Below are 18,939 nucleotides of genomic sequence, written 5' to 3'. Positions count from 1 at the left end.
TTTAAGAAAGAGGCATCAAGGAGACAAAGGTGTGTGTCCAAAGTTCCCTTGATTTGTGTCGTGTGCTGTGGATGGTATTTCTGTCGCAGCTTCTGAGCGTGGATCTGAGACCTATCTTTCTTTCAGGGAATGTACAGAAGGATCCTGCAGCAGGCGGGCTTCATACACTTCGCACAACTTCAGTTCCTGGAAGCTAAAGAGCTCTTCAGGTAATTCGAGTGCTGGTAGCAGGACTTCCGAGGGTCCCTCTGTGCTCAGGGCTCCATTCCACCTCGATGCTGTGCTGGGAGGTGCTGCCCTGGTTACATGGTACTTCAGATAGGAGTGGCGAGGCCCCAGTGCCCATCCCCTGCCCTCCTGCCCTCTCAGCCTTAGTTTAACTGTCCTGTATCTTAGAGGGTGGGGCTGATGCACACGTACAGGACAGGAGAGGGGAGTTTAAAGAGTGGATTTCATAATGTGGAGGGTTTTTAGGAAAACACTATTGTTCACTTTTCCTTTTCTCCCGAGATTTCACAAGAAGCTATGAGTTTAGAACAAGAGCAGGTGGTTCTGGGAGGACTTATGAAAATGATTCTCTAAAGCAGTGGTTCTCAACCTTTCTAATGCCGCAACCCTTTAATACAGTTCCTCATGTTGTGGTGACCCCCAACCATAAAATTATTTTCGTTGCTACTTCATAACTGTAATTTTGCTACTGTTAATGAATCATAATGTAAATATCTGTGTTTTCCGATGGTCTTAGGCGACCCTGCTAGCGGTTCTCAACCCGTGGGAAAACACAGATATTTACATTACGATTCATTAACAGTAGCAAAATTACAGTTATGAAGTAGCAAAGAAAATAATTTTATGGTTGGGGGTCACCACAACATGAGGAACTGTATTAAAGGATCGTGGCTTTAGAAAGGTTGAGAACCACTGCTCTAAGGACTGTAAATGGCTCGCTCAGGAAGTTGTGTTAATTCCAGGAGGTTCCCGGCACCATGAGTAACCCTGTCTGTACCAGGGCTGTCTCGCCCTCGCCCCTCACCCGCTCCTGTCTCACCCGTTCTCCCTGCTGCCCTTCCCTCTCACACTGTGTGCCCAGCATGCTTTGCAGAAGATTAGGTGAAACCTGTACCATCGTCTGAATACCCACTAACGCATTGCCTATGAGCAGCTTTCAGAATGCGGGGCTAGAGCAGAGCCTGCAGTGGGAGCCACCACGGGCTGCGCTGGGCCTGTGCAGCCTCCAGGGCCTGAGCTCCTGAGGCCAGCACCCGGCCCTGGCCACGCACTGGGCCTCTGATCTTTGTCACCAGATTAGTTGCAGAGAACAGACTCTGGGTAAAGAAGGGGTTCCCGTGTGAGCCCTGGTGCCCTCTAACCTTTTGCCTGCAGAAGTTCTCCGCTGTGGTCATCTGCGCCTGGATGACCACTAGCTTGGGGTCAGAGAGGAGTCCTGGTCCCTGTGGGCCGATGCTCTTCTCTCATGCCTGGTCTTGTCCCCGCGGAATTGACGGCCTCCTCACTGGGGTCTTTGGTCACGGGCTAATTTAAAATCCAGGTGAATGGTCATGGGCGTTCCTAGAAAAGTTGGCCGATTTTGTGAGAATAAATGCAGGGCCTGTCCATGGCTAGTACAGGCCCCTATGCTGTCCACGTCAGCCTCTGTATCACTTACCTTTACGTGGACTGCTGCTGGCTTTTGTCAGCGAGCGCCGGAGAAAGGGAGGTTTGAGGAGGACCCTCCTGGGACAGGCATGAGTCTGCCTCCTCTTCCTGTGCCCTCGGCAGATGTGCTAATAATACTCATGATTTTTCTCTCACTGACCTGGGGCTGGTCCTCAGATTCCTTCTCCATGTGCTGCTAGAAGTTTGGTGCTGCCTCACATGGCCGGTGGGCACCTCGCACCCTCCCATGGTGGGTGTGTCCCCTGGCGGCTCTGACCCTGGGCCAGGCCTGAGGCATTGCTGCCGTTAGCACTGTGGGCAGGACTGGGGCGGAGGGAGGCGAGGGGAGAGGGAACGGTGATGTGGTAGCGATGGGCGTTACAGGAGGGCTTCCTGGGCCTTGCGAGGTTAGGACTGCTGGCCGCTTGAGTCCTCAGGAGTCACCAGCAAGGGCCGCGGGCGCTTGTGTCCCTGGTCCCAGGTGCCTGCTGAGGAAGTTGTAAGCTAGGGTCTTGCAGAGCCCTTTAGGATGGTCAGCAGCCTGGGGAGGAAGCAGTGCAGGACCCACCCGATGCTGATGGGTGTTGCCTTTGTGTCTCTCTTTGCCCTGGGGCCTGGGGAACCCACAGCCTACGTGGTGTTCAGCTGTGTCGGAGTTTCACTGCAGCACGTGTTGTGCGTCCTCCCTCTGGTCCCCTCCCTCTGTCTGGGAATCAGGTGGTGGCACTCGGCTCAGGGATGCTGTGCTGCACATGCAGGTGAAGGTGGTCTCTCCGGTGGCTCGCCGCTCTCCCGCTCTGTGCCAGCGTGCGTGCCCTCCAGTGCTGTTTGTGTGCCTACGTGCACTCTCTCTCTCTTTTTGCTTCATTTAGTTTGACACTGTAATTGCAGAAGCGGCCAGCTTGACGTCCGGGAGCTGATCTCTCTGTGCCCCTTCCTGTTGCCCACCTCCTCTTCATTCGCGCGGTCTCACCCTCCTCTCCACGAGTACGCAGACCTGAACCAGCTGACCCAGGGCGACCAGGAGAAGGTGGCCAAGTGTAAGCGCTTCCTCATGAGCTACCTGGACGAAGTGCGCAGCACAGAGGTGGTGCGCAGCTACAAAGAGGACGTGGACACGGCCCTGCTCAAGCTCTACGCGGAGGTTGGCCATGCCAGCCTGCTGGACCTCCTGGTCAGCGCGAACGCCTGCCTGCTGGCCGACAGTGCTGCCTGGCTGGAGAAGCACAAACGGTGAGTGGCCTTCTGCCAGTGGGGAGGCTGTTGTGGAGCCGATGAAGCCAGTGGGTTCGAGTTGACGAGGCCCTTTGAGGGGCTGCCCTGAAGTCCCAGTGACAGCCAGCGCCCTCTGGGGCATCTTCCATGGGAGCTAACCAGCCTGTAGTAAGTGAAGTGGTCCTTAGGTTGCTCCGTGTTCCAGGTAGGACTCGCCTGTGGAAGACACCAGTGTCGGTTGGCACAGTTAATAGTGCACGTTAAGCACTGATGACCAGTTTGAATAGATAGACAGACATCTGGATAAATAGATAAAAGGGGGCTTCTTGGTCTCGTGGGTAAGAGGTTATGGCTTAAAACTGTCTTCGTTATGAGCATGCATTGGTAGGTGGCCATCTCCTCACCTCACGTGAGGGCAGTTAATCCGAGGACACTGATTGAATGCGGGTGGTAGCTTCCTCCTCCTGCTGGTGTCACGTGGTCGAATCTTCTGGGCCTCACGAGTTTTTTCTTTAAAAGTGTTGGGTGACCCCCAAGCTCCACTTAGCAATAAGGTTCTTTGTCTGTGGTTTTTATTATGTATTTGAAATGACAACCGCCCTGGTGAAATCTCACGGGACTGCGGTGTGTCCAGTGCTTGACCCTGTTCAGAGGCCAAGACGAGAGTCTGGTGGCTAGTCTCCATGTGGCGCTAGCTCCTCCAGCTGCCCTTCCAATTCCTGAACGCGCTGTGGAGTGGAGTCATTTTGTTTAGGACCAGAAAATACACTGACACCTCGCGGTAGTGATGGGATGACAGGGTCCGGAGAGTCAGCATGAGGAAAAGAGAAGGGGTCCAGCAGACAGTGATATCCGGGGAGTTTGCTCTTTGTGGAAGAAATCTGACACCTCCTGGGTCCCTTGCTCCAGTCCCCTGCTGGGGAGGAGGGGACCCGGAGCAGGACACACCTGCAGAACTCGGAAGGGTGGTCGTGGCTCACTGCCCAGGCAATGCCAATATCATCGCTCATCCTTTCTACTTGCTCAAGGTCACACAGGTCATAAGTAATGAAGCCTGAATAGAAACTCGTGTCCTTAAACTCTGGTGGCCTCCCCCAGGTCTTTCCCTGATGTTCTGTTCTCTGTGATGCCTGGATCCTGTTGGTCTTTACTGCTGTTCAAATTCTCTACTCCTTCTTGCAATAATAGTTCAGGTAGCAAACCTTCCAAATAGTTTTTTAATATTAGGTTAAAATGGCTAACTGAAGAGATATGAAATTATAGTAATATTTGAGGCAAATTGTAAAGAAATTTCAAATGTGACTTTCCATAGTAAAGTCATAGTTTTATTTGTCAGCTTATCTTAGACTTGAATGTGATTTTTTTTAAAGTTGATAGGGCATAATTTTTTTATTTTAATCCTCACCTGCTAATATGCTTAGAGAGAGACAGACAGACAGAAAGATTGATGTCAGAGAGAAACATTGATCGGTTGCCTCCTGTAAATGCCCCAACCAGGGATGGAACCCACAACCTGTGTATGCGCCCTGACCAGGAGTTGAACCTGCCACTTTTTGGTGCCCAGGGGACACTCCAACTATCTGCCACCGGCCAGGGTGCTGGGCATGCATTTAACACCATCCTACATAATAAAAGCCTAGGTGGCATCGCGCAACATCGTCACAAGATGACTGCTGCGACGTCATCACAAGATGGCCGCCACAAGATGGCTGCCACAAGATGGTCACCACAAGATGGCTGGCAGGGGAGGGCAGTTGTAGGCAAACAGGCCGGCAGGGGAGGGCAGTTGTGGGCAATTAGGCTAGCAGGGGAGGGCAGTTGGGGACAACCAGGCTGGCAAGGAAGGGCAGTTGGGGGCAACCAGGCTGGCAGGGGAGGGCCGTTGGGGGCGAGATCAGGTCGGCAGGGGAGGGCAGTTGGGGGTGATCGGGCCGGCAGGGGAGGGCAGTTGGGGGTGACCAGGCCTGTAGGGCAGGGCAGTTGGGGGCGAGATCAGGCCGGCAGGCAGGCAGGCAGTGGTTAGGAGCCAGCGGTCCTGGATTGTGAGAGGAAGGTCCGACTGCCGGCAGTTGGACATCCCCCAAGGGGTCCCAGATTGGAGAGGGTGCAGGCCGGGCTGAGGGACACCACCCCCCGGCCCCGTGCACAAAATTTGTGCACTGGGCCTCTAGTAAGTAAATAAGCAGAAATAAGGATCTTGTTGTTGCTGAACTCTGAGTGGAGTAGAATGCAGGATGGGGTGTCACTGTGCGGGTGCCACCACAGAAGGCAGGAGGGGCACTCACCGCACTGTTTCCTTGCAGGTATTTTGCACTGGGACTGCTCTACCACCATAATAACCAGGATGCGGCTGCAGTTCAGGTTAGTTCAAAAGCATGTTGGCATTATTGAGAAATCAGTACCGTTTGCCTTAGTGTGCTTAAAGTCATCACAAGTTGAAAGAGACCACTTTCCCCTGATCTATATAAACAACAAGATGACTACTGCTTTTAGAAAGTGAATGTCTTGAGAATGTTGGCCAAGAATTTTTCCTCTGTCTTTACATCTCTTTAAAGAACATTATGAAGGCAGAGTTTTTTGAAATCTTAAGAAATAAAAGTATGATTTCTTATTGAGGCTTCAGACATTTGCCTTCACTGCCTTATTAGAAAATTAACACTGGGAATAACAGTTTGCTTTATAATTCCCTGCTAATGTTAGTGAATTTATGATATTAATAACTGTTAATGACAATAAAGATTGCCAGAGAGCTGGGTAAATTATATCCCTGTGTCATCTGTAACAAAACTAAAGCTGGTTGCCGGCCGGTGGTAGGGCGTTGACCTATGGACCGAGAGATCATGTTTGACTTCCCAGTTGGGGCACATGCCCGGATTGCTGGCTCCATCCCCAGTGTGGGGTGTGCAGGAGGCAGCCAATCAATGATTCTCTGTCTTCGATGTTTCTATCTGTTCCTCTTCCTTCCTCTCTGAAATCGCAAAAATATTTAAAAACACAAAACTGAAGATGGTCAAGGCAGGTTCAAACCACTGGCCAGTGGTAGAGCTGGGGGTGGAACCAGAGCCCTGGCCAGATGCGGAGCCTGATCAAGTGACCCCAGTGTTAGTCTTGCAACTGGCAGCATCTGACTGACGCTCTCACGCTCCAGGGAGACTGTTCCCCTGTGGTAGTTGCCATCCACTGGGGTTGCTGTGGTTTTTATGGAAAGAAAAGTCTTTTTTTTTCAATTATAGTTTACATTTAATACTGTTTTGTATTAGTTTCAGGTGTACAGCATAGTGGTTAGACAATCCATATACTTAAACAAAAATTTTAGTGTTGAAAGTATTACATATGGCCCCTTTTTCCCCCATTGACCTCTCCCAGCCTGTCCCTGCCCCCCAAGCCCAGGCCTTCACCCCCCTATTATCTGTGTCCATTGGTTAGGCTTATATGCATGCATACAAGTCCTTTGGTTGATCTCTTACCTCCCCCCTCCGCTGCCTTCCCTCTGAGGTTTGATGGCTTCTATGTCTCTGGACCTATTTTTGTTCATCAGTTTATGTTGTTTATTATATTCCACAAATGAGTGAGACCATGTGATATTTATCTTTCCCTGACTGGCTTATTTTGCTTAGCATAATGCTCCCAGGTCCATCCATGCTGTTGTAAATGGTAGGAGTTCCTTCCTTTTTACCGCAGCGTAGTATTCCATTGTGTAGATGTAGCACAGTTTTTTAATCCACTCATCTGCTGATGGGCACTTGGGCTGTTTCCAAATCTTAGCTATGGTGAATTGTACTGCTATGAACATAGGGGTGCATATATCCTTTCTGATTGGTGTTTCTGGTTTCTTGGGATATATTCCTAGAAGTGAGGTCCTGGGTCAAATGGGAGCTCCATCTTTAATTTTTGAGGAAACTCCACACTGCTTCCCACAGAGGCTGCACATTCTGCAGTCCCATGGGTTGCTTTGTGTCACTTTGCTCGTGGGCCTTCTTCTCTGTGCTTTGTGAGCCGCCACGACCACCAGCTCTCCTCAGCAAGCTGGAGGCAGCGCCGTGACTTTGGCAAAGGCACACTGGCATTTGCTTAAACTGTTGTGGCAACATCATTGCAGAACAGGTTGAGAGGGGAAAAGGGCTCCTGTCAGCGGCACCCAATGGCTGAGAGTAGATTTGAGTGTCAAAGATACATTTTTATTTTTTACATCACATAATTACATAAGGATTATAGCTTGATATACTTGTAATAATAATATCAGCAGAGGTGTATATATAGAGATTTACAAAATTGAAATAATATGAAAAAATCTCACTATATGACAGACATCCACCATGTTTTTAAAATGACACATTTAGTGTGTGTGTGATCAGATTATTTGGTTTAGGGCATTCAGTGTTGAAGAAACTGGTGCCATAAAATATGTTGGCGTGCCGACCACCGGGCTCAGCTGCTGCTGCCTGCCTGTTTCTGGGGTTTCCTGCTGGTGGTGTGGCCCGCAGTGCAGCACGGAGGCACCTCGGGCAGCGCAGCGGCGGGCGGGCATCCTCCCCGCTGCCCTGCTGCTGCCCCTGCTGAGTTCGAAGGAAAGCTTCCCTTTACGGCAGGAAGTTCTATAAGAAATGGCAGAAGCCTTTCGTTACTAGTCTGTGCCGAGGCCTTGTGCAAAGGCTGTCGGACGCGAGGGGACAGAATCAGGGTGTTTGAAAGGACAGTGTCTGTCACAGTAAGAAAAAGACTGTGAGGAGTTCCTGTGGAGAAGGTGGAGACAGCCTGGCCAGCATCATGGGTGGCTTCCGTGCTGAGCTGTCAGCGACTGCGTTGCTTTTGTGCAGAAATATGCTGGACACACCCACCTCTCCCATACGGGCATGCGTGACCTGTGTCACTGATGTCGCTAAAGAGGTAGGAAAGGACAGGTTTTCTTGGTTTCCTGCGCCATGTCTTCTACACTTATTTATTTCTCTGAGAAAAAATTAAATTCGACTTAAGCACTTAAAATTTGTCCGACTGCTTTTAAGTATTAAAAGGCCAAGTAAGTGAGGGTGTGCCCTTTCTCAGCCTGTTCTAGCAGGTACGTAAGCTTGTGTTTCTTCTTCTCGTTGCTCCTGCCAGTTGTGGGTGAGCATAGTGAACGGGGAGATTGATGACGCCACGCGCGCAGACCTGTACGACTATGTGGTGGATTTCCTCACCCATAGCCCGGACCCGGAGCTGGTGTGGAAGTACGCCGACTGGGCCTTACAGAAAAGTGAGGAGGTTTGTGCTTCGTAAATGCATTTGGGGGGTGGGGGAGGGGGCAGGGGCGGTAAAAACAGACAAAACCTTGATGTAGGTGGGTAAGCAAGCTACGCTTTGAGCTGTGTCCACTTCCCTTGCTCCCCCTTAATAAGCCCCCTGAGCACCTGGCATCCCAGCGATTCAGTGCTTTTGGAGATGCGCCATTCAGCACCCTATCTGGGGCTGGCCACTTTAGAGATGCGGCAGCATAGCCAGCCCCCTTCTTAGCATCTTCTGGAAAACCCCACCTAACTGAGGCTGGCGGCCATGTGGTCTGTGGACGGGAGTAGGATCCGATGGCTGCTCTGCAGGCTGGGTGCCCGGCCTGGGCCACGCCAGGCGAAACGCTGCCCTGTCCATGCTCCCACCGCCGTGATGGGGGTTCGTGGGTCTGGAGGAAGGAGGGCAGCCGTGAGCAGGACTGGCCCATCTCGGAGGCTGAGAAAGGATGTCAATAAGAGAGCACCTGTTGGCCCCAGAGGGAACAGCGTGCTCAGGACAGGGCCAGAACCCTGAGGACAGACCCAAAGACGCCCAGGAAAGCGATAGCATTCAGTTCTCGCCGTTGAGAACATCTGCGCAGCCTCGCTCCTTTGGAGACACAGCGGTAGCTTTCCGATGCAGGGCCTTGGCCGCGGGTGCGGATTTCTGCCCTTCTGCAATGTGAGTCGGCCCGTGTCCTCCCTGGTGCTGTCGAAACTGGAGAGTCAGCCTGTGTGCTCCGTGTACGTTTTACACCATCTGCACTCGGCTGCTGGCACACGCAGGACCACACGCCAACGTGCTCATGCCCGCTGACAGCCTAGGGCCATTGCAGCTGGGGACTCTCCCGTGGCTAAGAGGTGGTCATGGCGCTCTGGCTCTGGGTACTCTGCCCCTGACCCTGCACCGGTCCCTGACATGTGTCACCTCTTTTAAACAAGGAGACGTCCCCCAGCGGGCGCCTAAGGATGGGAGCCATGGAAGCCGGGCTCCGAGAGCTCTGAACATCCCCGAGGAACTATAGTTGGCAGAGCCGGGCTGCGCTGTTCCGCTGATGGGGTTTGTGGCGTGCGAGCGTGTGCGTAAGAGTGCACACAGTGCCCAGGGCAGGTGCAGGCTGGGTTTGCATCTCTGCGTGCCCGTCAGCACGTCCTCAGAGCACAGCATTATACTGTGGGCCCCAGGAGACAGGCCAAGGCAGCTTGGAAACTAGGCCCTCCACCAAGTGGTGTCAGCGTCAGGAGAATGGGCTACTGGGTGGGCAGCACTTCAGATCCTTCCACGTCCTAGTCAGCCAGTGACGGTCCTGGTTTGGGGATGATCTTAACATTACAAAGTTTCGCTTTATGGGCTGTTGCCAATAAATGCTTTGTTCTTTAACTTCTGGCCCTTTAAAGGGAATTGCCAGGCTGTGAGGAGGGCAGGGCCCAGCAGCCTCTGCTCCATTTGCCAGCTTCCTGTGCACTGCCCACAGAGCATGTGGCTTTCCCCAGAGCTTGGACCGCGGTGCGCAGGACACAGTGAGCAGGGCCTGTGCAAAGTCAGCCCTCAGGCACGCTCTCCCCTCAGGTTGGAGTCCAGGTTTTCACCAAGAGGCCTTTGGAGGAGCAGCAGGACAGTTTCAATCCAGACCATGTGCTCAGTCGCCTTAAGAAATACCCCAACGCCCTTGTCCGGTACCTGGAGCACCTGGTGATGGACAGGAACCTGCAGGTGAGCCCACGAAGGAGGTCAGGTGTGCAGGTGGCAGCATCCCACTCTAAGCGATAGGATTCGGCGCTAAGACTGGTGACAGGTGGCCCTCGTGTAACGCTTTCTGTGCCCTGGCTGCCAGCTGTGCCGCTGGTGGTCTGCAGGGAGCTGGTGGTTGTGAGAGAGATGGGAGGAGTAAGTAGCTTCTTACCCTCATCACATGTCCACCAGCTCGTACTTTTCTTCTCTAGTCCTTCCTTGTTAATTTTCTTAAAGGAAATGAGAGAAGCTGTACCTCTTTGGAGAATATTTACATCCTGTGGCCTTTACTTCTCAAAATGAGAAGTAGCCCTTTTATAGTTTCCCCGTAAGTTTTATATTTATTTATATTTTTTATTGATTTCAGAGAGGAAGGGAGAGGGAGAGATAGAAACATCAATGAGAGAGAATCACTGATCGGCTGGCTCCTGCACGCCCCCCACTGGGGATTGAGCCAGCAACCTGAGCATGTGCCCCCAACTGGAATTGAACCTGGGACTTTTCAGTACACAGGCCAAGGCTCTATCCACCAAGCCAAACCAGCTAGGGCCCCCGTAGATTTTAAATTCACCTTCTCTGTGTTGTGGTTTCTGAGAGGCTTTTGACCAGCCAATGTGTTGTGGGTTGTCCTTGCGAATCCGCCAGATCCCCTCGGCACTGGGGCCGGGCACCCAGTCTCCCCCTTGCGAACACGCGTTTGCTTGGCCTGTTTCCTGCAGAGGGAAGAGTACCACACACGCCTGGCCCTCCTCTACCTGGACGCGGTGCTGCAGCGGACACCCGGCGCCAGTGGCTCGGGGGCCGAGGTGATGGAGACCCAGGCGAAGCTGCGACGCCTGCTGCAGAAGTCCGACTTGTACCGAGTCCACTTCCTGATGGGTGAGGAGGAGCTCGTGGTCTCCATGATAACCTGCGGGGTGGCAGGAGCAGGGAAAGGCTTCGGCATCACTCCTGTGATTCCATGGGTGATTCCTTGAGCCTTTAAGGCACAAAGCCAGCCCCGCTGGAAGTGGGCGCAGCTTCCGGGCCTCCCTGCCCAGTGGGCAGCGGCCCTTTCCCTGCAGGCGGGGCTCATGAGTCACAAGGCCATGCTCTATAGTCTCCACAGACAATTAGTGAGGACCTCGCTGCGCTCGGGAGACCTAGGCCAGCTCCCTGCGCACTCTGATCCCTAGCTCTCGGCCGGTCCGTGCATAGCTGTGTTTTATGAGCCTCTCTGTTTAAAGACCCTTATGTAATATCAGCTGATTCGTGAACACTGTCTCACAGCAGCAGCGCTCTGAGTCAGCCTCTCCGAGGCTCAGGGGACACACCGCTTCTGTGAGGCACCAGCGTTCCTGTGCTCATAGCGTAGACGCGTCCAGCACTGTGCTTGGGCCGTTTTAAATGCTGACACCACCAACATAAGCACAGCAGTGCTCCACCGGGACCCTGAGTGGACCGTGATAAGCACACATGTGTGCCCAGTGAGGGCCGAGCATCGCTTTGCTTGACCTGTCGCTGGCTCACCTGTTTGGCCACGCTGGGCAAGGCCACAGATGCCTCAGAAGCACCACAAGTATTGGTTTTGGAGTTACAAATTGATGCTGGTGAGGAGGCACATATAGAATCTGCAAATACTGGGGACTGACTGTGTGTATCCCAGGCATAGGTCACAATGCTCAGCACGCAGTGTGATGCTTATTTCCTGACCTTTATAGCAGAGGAATGTGAAGCTCAGCGCAGGTGCCCAGCGGGCCCAGTTTGCCAGCCCCACAGCAGGCATTCCGAGCAGGCATGGGCTCAAGGTTTCATGTGGAGGCCAATACTAGCCCCAGCCCGCACTTGACGTTCAGCCAGTCGCCCACAGCCACCGCCAATTATGATTAGTCAGTACCCATGCTATCATGCTTGTTCAGCATTTTTACTGCCCCCTGACTTATGTCCTACTTTATGCTGTACCGATCCCTTCATAAAAACTTCATGCTACTCATCGTTTGTTGATGAGTGTTTTTATTCAGCTACCTTTTTGGAGCATGCATAGTGTCAGACATACACGGAGGATAGAGAGTGGTGTGGCTGGATTCCTGTCCTCGTAACCGAAGGTCAGGTGAGGGCCCAGGGAGTAGCAGGCCAGGCCTTGGGTGGATGGGCCGGGGAGCCGCCCAGAGGCGGTCCTGTTCTGGCAGTCATAAAAGGTAAGCCTGGGAGCTGGCAGGAAGTGGGTGTCCCCAAGACTGGAACAGCACTGCAACTCAGACAACCACCGCCCCCTGTGAGTCAGGTGACTCGGGGGGGGGGGGGGCACTGGGGCACGTGGCATAGTAGTTCCTGCCAAGCCCACCCATAGGGGCGAGAGTCAAGCATGAATGAGACGGCAGATGTGAAGGTGTAGGTCACCTCCAGACATTTTGTCACCATCTCTGTGCCTCTCCCTGTCCCTCACGGGTGGGTCCGCTTAGGAATGATGTGTCCGGGGCTGTGAGGACGGTGGTGCCTGTGCAGCCTGTGTCTGGTGCAGTAGGTGGCCTGTGCTGAGCCAGCCCTTTGCTGCAGGTCTGGTGGTATCCATCCTGTGTGTCAGGCCTGGATGTAGCCAAACTTCAAATGCAAAAGGCCTGTACTTGGAGTAAACCTTGTCCCCGGAGAGGGGGTCCTTGTAACATCCCTGCACAGTGGGAGAGACCTTATGTTATTGTCCTGGTTGGCAGGGGGTGGGCAGCAAAGGGAGTCACTGAGGAGACGCGGCCCACCAAGGGCAGCTGGCCAGCTGCTGCTCCCCTGCTGGTGCCATTTACTTATAACCTGGACATTTACATATGAAACAAAGAGGAAAATCTTTAGCTCAAGCATGTCAAACTCAAAGGCTAACACGGGCCAAATAAACAAGGTTTATGTGGGCCGCAAAAAACAGAATTTTCATAGAAACGTAGGTTTATTTTGATAGAGACATGCTGAATACAAAGGGCTGAAATAAATGAGTCATCGTTAACAAAATAATAGAACATTTTAATAAAAATTAATATTTTTTTCTTGCACATTAACTTACCAGACACTGAATACACAAATTAATAAGAGTAACACAAATAAACCTATTTTTCTTGTTCTCCGAAAGCAAAATATTTCCTGTGGAGCACACCAGACAAGTCAGTACAAGACTAACGATGTGGCCATTGGCTGCTAAAATATTCGCTGCCAGTATTAATGGGGAGAAATGGGGCGCCTGCGCATAAGGCGCGTAAGGGAAATGGATGCAACACGATTATAGTCATCAGTCATTAGCGAACGTTGTAGTTTGTTACTAATAATCATGTGTAACAGAATATTGTAAAAATTAAGTAACGAAATTTTTATTAAAACATTTCTTACGTATGTTACATGCGGCCTGTGGGCTACAAGTTTGACATGCTTACTTTAGGCCTATGTGGTTAGCAATGTGAACCCATATGCCTATGGGAATAGAGTTTAAATTAGAGTAAAGGGGTTTGGCCAACTGTATGGCGAGAGGTGGCATTATCTGTGATGCTTTTCTGCGTTAAGTCAAGAGGCACTCGCTGGAAAGGGGGTCCTGTGGGCTGGTTGGAGGCCCCGTGCTGGCACGCAGGTCCCCGGGCCTTCTGAGACCAGGGTCATGTGTTTCGTTCATTCTCTAAACTCTGAGCCAAAGGTGTATTCTGCGACCTGCCTGTCCTTAGAGAGAGGTAGCACGTGTCTTTAGCGTTAGCGACACCAGATGCAAAGTGTGGACATGGACGCCACTCCGCATGGTCTGGGGGGGTGCGTACGAGCGGCCAGGCGTCAGCTTGGCCTCGCGCTGTTCTGACCCGTAGTTCTGCCCACAGAGAGAGTGCGGGGCGCTGATCTGCCCATGGAGAGGGCCATCCTGCACGGGAAGCTGGAGGAGCACGAGCAGGCCCTGCGCACCCTGGCGCTCGAGCTGGGGGACTTCCCTGCGGCCGAGGACTACTGCGCCTGGCGCTCCATGGGCAGGGAGCCGGCCTACCGGCGGCGGCTCTTCCACACGCTGCTGGCCCTGTACCTGGGCCCTGGCCCCAGCCCTCCCGCCTCCGCCTCCGCCTCCGCCCCCTTCTCCACAGAGCTGGCCGTGGCCGCGGTGGACCTCCTGAACCGCCATGCCGCGGAGTTTGATGTTGCCCAGGTTCTGCAGCTGCTGCCGGGCACCTGGTCAGTGCAGCTGCTCTGCCCGTTCCTGACGGGCGCCATGCGGGACAGCACCCACGCCAGGAGGACCGCGCAGGTGGCGCTCGGACTGGCCACGTCGGAGAACCTGATCTATAAGCACGACCAGGTGAGAGCCAGGTGCTCCTGACGTGAGTGCTCTGTGTGACGTGCGTTTTGCCTGGGGAACATTCTCTGTCAGTGTTTTTTCTGCAGCATCAGTCTATGTTACACTCGGAGAGGCCTGTGCGCGGCAGGAGCAGGCGTGTCCCGTGGTGCGTGCTTTCTCCCCTTCCCAAGACGATGGTCAGGGAGGCAGGTGCACGTTGTGTGTCCGATGCTTTTCCGCACTTGGCATCATTTATCACTTCATCATCACAGCATTTGAATGCAGTACTACTATTATCTCTGTTTCACAGGAGGGGAAACTGAGGCACAGAGCAGTCACGTCAATGGAAGAGCCAGGCGTGCATCCCAGCCCCTCGGAACGCTGCATCTTGGTCCCTCTGTCACTCAGCTCGGGCTGCCCTAGCAAATGCCCTGCCTCGGGTTAGACTGCAGGCACTTGTTTCTCATGTTACAGGGGCTGGGAGGTGAAGATGCATGGCTGGCAGATTCCCTGCCTGGTGCGGACTCCCTGGCCCTCCCTCACGCAGCAGAGCCAGCTCTAGCCTCTCCCTCTTCTGACGGCCCTACTCCCGTTTTGGGTGCCCACCATGGCCTCATCTGACCTTAGCACCTGCCACAGGCCCCACCTCCAAATACCATCACATTAGGAATTAGGGCTCCAAAGTATGAATTGGGGGGCACAATTCAGTCCGCAACAGCCCCCCAACTGCCCTCCCTCTGGAGACCCCTCCGTGGGAGGAGCGATCTCCCGGAGCAGGAGCCGGTCTTTCCCCCTTGGAAGCGTCATTGGCTCCCCATGGGAGAGGTCGATGCCTGGAAGATTCTGTCTCACCTCTTTGGCCCATCACGGCTCGCCAGGACATGTGGCACCTCCCAGGGTGACACGCTGTCCGCATGTATGGCCTTCGTTCCTGCCGTTCTCTCTGCCGGGGTGATCTCACCTGTCCCTTCATATCTGGGGACCACCTGCAGGAAACCCAGCCAGGTGGTGCCCTGGTGGAACCTTCACACCCCTAAGCCAGTTAACCACTCTGAGCACACCTTTCATAATTGCTTGGGCTCCTTGAGAGCAGGAAATGATCTCAGTCATTTATGATCTCAGTACTCCTAGAGCCAAGCCAGGCGTCCTGAGGGCGTTGAATAAATGTTGGATGACTGATGACGCTAATGTGTCCAAGGTGAACTCACCAAGTTGCTGCTCAGTCCCTCCAACAGGCTGCTGTGTCAGCCGCAGGGAATTGTGGCTCTTAACTGGCGATGGAGTCACAGCTCGGGCTTGTTAGTACCTTAAGGAAAGAAAATGTGTCCTAGGACGTCAGGAATGTGCCGCTAACCAGCCCTGTGGCTTTGACCAGGTGCCTTGTTTGCGCCTTCCTCAGCTTGTTTGTCAGTGAGAGGCCCCGGGAGTGAGGGTGGTGCAGCCTCATTCAGCTCTAAGAGCACCCACGGTAAGCAGGCCTCGCTACAGTGCACCCGAGCTCACAGAGCATCCGAGGGGCCGTCTCGGTGGAAACGCCTCCACCAGACAAGCACCAGTGATGTCTGTAAAATAAGAAAGCGGTTTTGAGGCTCTGTGCTTCTCCAGTGACTAAGGCTGTGTGTATTTATTTTCACTTGTAATATTTTGTCTCAGGAAGTTGATATTAAAGCAATGCTCATCAGTAACAGGGATCCCTGGGGAAGGCGTGTCTGAGAAACTGCACAGCAACATGTGAGCACCCTGTCCTTATTTCCTCAGATGAAGGTGAAAAGGAGCTCATTCCGGCTCTCAGACAAACAGCTTTGCCAGGTGTGCCACCGTCCCTTCTGCGAGCCCGTGTTTGTTAGATACCCAACCGGTGACCTCGTCCACACCCACTGTGCTTCCAGCAGACACACGAACCCCAGCGCCCCCCGCCCTGGCCCTCGGACTTGAAGGGGCCACCTGGGCGCCAGGGGGACCTCGAGTCTTCGCACACCAATGCAAGGAGCAGAGAGCGGTGGTGACGCTATGCCAGCCAAGACAGGTGACATCTCAGTGCCCGGGAGACTTGGTCAGTGTGAAACAAGGACTCTTCCCTGCCGACCAATCAGCATGAATGTACACAGAAAACCCAAAACGGAAAAGTGAGCCTTCCCGGTGCACTCCCAGGACTAGTGCCCACGCCCACCTTCAGGCACACACTTGCCCTGGGGCATTTCCTTCAGGGTGGCATGCAGGTGACACCTCTCCAGCCCGGTGAGTGGCCAGGGCAGAGTCCTGTGTGGGCAGGTTTCCCATCACACTTTTCCTCCCGCGTGGTGCGTGCTTCATCCACAGCACAGCAGCTGCTTCCCAATGACCTTGGGGACTCTGCTTTTGCCCTTGGCATTGGCTGGCCTGGGAGGTGTGTCCGTTCCCTCTTGTTTCCCATCCGGCTCCCCACCCTGAGAGCGCTTCCTTTGGGTGAACCGTATGCTTCTGGCTTCTAGCAAGTGAACACCACTACGAAACTGATGAAGGCCGAGAGAGAGGCTGCCTGCCTGTCGGGACAACGGCGGAGACAGGGAACTGTGGGGACAGGGCCCATGGTGTCCCTGGGTGTGCCCCTCACTGCAGGACCCATGCGTGTGCCCCTCACTGCTGGCGTCTGCTGGTCTGAAACTGCACAGTCAATGTGCTTGACCAAACATTTTTTATTTGAAGTTATATTATTTTCGTAATATTTCTCTTATTTAGAAAATCATCTATCATATTTGTTAGGGATGTTTTTTCTTGTTAAAATGTACCTCCTATTGAATACTTGGGAAATTAAAAGGGAAACAATGAGCACAAACGGAGTGTATTTTCAGGAGAGGCCCGCCTCCCCTCACTCAGCTGGGCGGGCAGTGGGCGGCGCTGCCATTGCACACGGTGAGATGGTCACCTTTCCTGCAGGTGATGCCACCCCCTGAGAGGAGGCCCAGCCTGGCCTTACCTCCAGCACTTCACATGCCGCTCTGTTTCCTGGTCACAGGGAAACGAATGCCTGTCGTTCCCAGACTGCAGATGCGTTCTGTGGTTTCTGCACTGCCCTTGGATTTTGGTGATTGATTCTGTTAGGAATGAAAAATAAAGACCCTGTACCCCGATGCAAGGCTTGCAAGCAAGCATCAGCGTCTATGAGGAGAGAACTCTGGAACACGCCCTCCCGCAGCCTCAGCCTTATAGAGGGGGATGAAGAGCCCACTCCAGTCTTTAAAAACCTTCTGCACTAGGAATGGTCAACATTCCTTTTCCTTTGTGATTCCAACTGGGCCAAGAAGGCAACGGCATCCACGCATTCTTTCCTAACCAAGTCTCAGTGAGCTCAAGAAGAGAGAATGAAGGAATTCTGCCTGCAGTGCAGCCACGTGCCGTTACTCGGGGTGGACACAGCCCAGCCAGGAGTTACCCTGCGGATGGCTTGCAGAATCACCATATTACTGTGCATATCACCATTCAACTTATGTGCTTGGATTTACTCCTCGAAGAACGGGCGACTAGTCCATGCAATATGCACTTTGCAAAGCACTGTTTCTCTACTCAGAATGGGTAAAATTTTGAAAAAGTCTTGTGATTGCTCATTGTTAACTTGGGGCCCCTAATCAGTCTCTTTTTTCTCTGAACATTGATCAATACTTTGAAATGTTTGTTTTCCTTTAGAATAATGGGAATTGAAGTTGAACAGTTTTCCAGCTCTCCCAAATCCTTGAAGACAGGCAGAATTCTGTGACACTGCAGAATTGTCTCCTGTGTTCAAAACCGTTTTCTAATCTTTCTCGAACTCCCACAAGGCTCTTTTCTCAAATCATATTTTGAAAAGAAATACATGTTCTTTCTACAGGCCTGCTGCTTTGTGACCGTGCTGTTGAATAGAGCAATTAGAAGCACCACTTAGCCCCTTTTCTCTCTAGGTTCTGTGTAACCATTCTAGCATGAACCGAACTCAGTTGTCATTTTATGTTCTGTGGGCAAGACTGTCTAATTTTATGGCCTGTGGATCTGCTGTTGCCTTTCGAGAACTAACAGGGGGTGTGTAGGCTGTGGGGCACGGGCCTGGCTCAGCCCCGGGAACCGTGCTGGAGGGAGGGGCCTCAGTCACACCATAGAGCGATGCCTGTCACACAGCTGGGGTAGCCCTTGCTTTTTGCTTGCTCTCCTATGGAAACCGTTGTCCTTGCAACCCTATCCTTTGCCCCTGGTTGGGTCCCAAATACACAAGATGTACAAATGTAAACTTGATTTTATTAAAATTCTTTTAATTCTTTGTCCTTTCTGTAGTTTTATTTTTTTTTTAATAAAATTCACTTGAAAAAGGGAGAGTGTCCACTCTCCCAGTGGTGCCTAGCCTACGGAGTTCCAGAGCTCACGCCTCCATACCTGGGGCTCCTCCCGGCACCAGCAGGATTCCCATGGCCACCCCTTAAAGTTTTTGTTATTACTTTACCAAATTTTAACTGATCCACTTCTCAGTTTCTCTCCTGCACACTCGTCGTTGCTCCTTGACTGCCCCTTCAGGTACATGGTGCCCTGAGGAGTCAAAGGAGGTTTCTGGTTACTTCTGACATACTTTACCTTTTAGCTAAACACTCTAAGTAAGCCTGCTGCCCTTGCATTTCTAATCCTCAATGTATTCAAGGAATAGAACCTTTAAAAAATTTCACCTTTTAAGTGTTAATTTCCCTCTTAGAACCCTGTTCATAGCAGGTCTGGGATGTTCTGTGGAGTGACTTTGCCCGACACTCTCTCTCACCCAGGCCTGGCCCCGCCCAGCACTGTCCTGGGCTCTCACATCCAGGCCTGGCCCTGCCCAGCACTGTCCTGGC

At 52.7% G+C, this 18,939-nt stretch overlaps 1 protein-coding gene across 4 annotated transcripts in view; it reads left to right on the top strand.

The window, feature by feature from the left end:
* The window catches only part of TGFBRAP1 (transforming growth factor beta receptor associated protein 1), a 65,169-nt gene extending 46,785 nt beyond the window's left edge, over positions 1 to 18,384 (top strand). The window contains exons 5-12 of one of the 4 annotated variants that reach the window (XM_080686981.1): positions 127 to 209; positions 2,548 to 2,889; positions 5,175 to 5,232; positions 7,969 to 8,112; positions 9,685 to 9,828; positions 10,566 to 10,725; positions 13,668 to 14,134; positions 15,872 to 18,384. In XM_080686981.1, the coding sequence (XP_080543107.1) occupies positions 127 to 209; positions 2,548 to 2,889; positions 5,175 to 5,232; positions 7,969 to 8,112; positions 9,685 to 9,828; positions 10,566 to 10,725; positions 13,668 to 14,134; positions 15,872 to 16,048 (1,575 nt within the window). In that variant the 3' untranslated portion in view covers positions 16,049 to 18,384. Of the gene's footprint in view, positions 1 to 126; positions 210 to 2,547; positions 2,890 to 5,174; positions 5,233 to 7,968; positions 8,113 to 9,684; positions 9,829 to 10,565; positions 10,726 to 13,667; positions 14,135 to 14,423; positions 15,741 to 15,766 lie in introns of those variants that run through there. The other 3 variants (XM_080686983.1, XM_080686982.1, XM_080686984.1) reach the window with 3 other exon arrangements.
* The last annotated feature ends 555 nt before the right edge of the window (positions 18,385 to 18,939 follow it).

This window comes from Plecotus auritus (assembly GCF_963455305.1).
Source record: "Plecotus auritus genome assembly, chromosome: 8".
Lineage (NCBI taxonomy): Eukaryota > Metazoa > Chordata > Mammalia > Chiroptera > Vespertilionidae > Plecotus > Plecotus auritus.
This window is presented reverse-complemented; position numbering and strand designations above follow the sequence as displayed.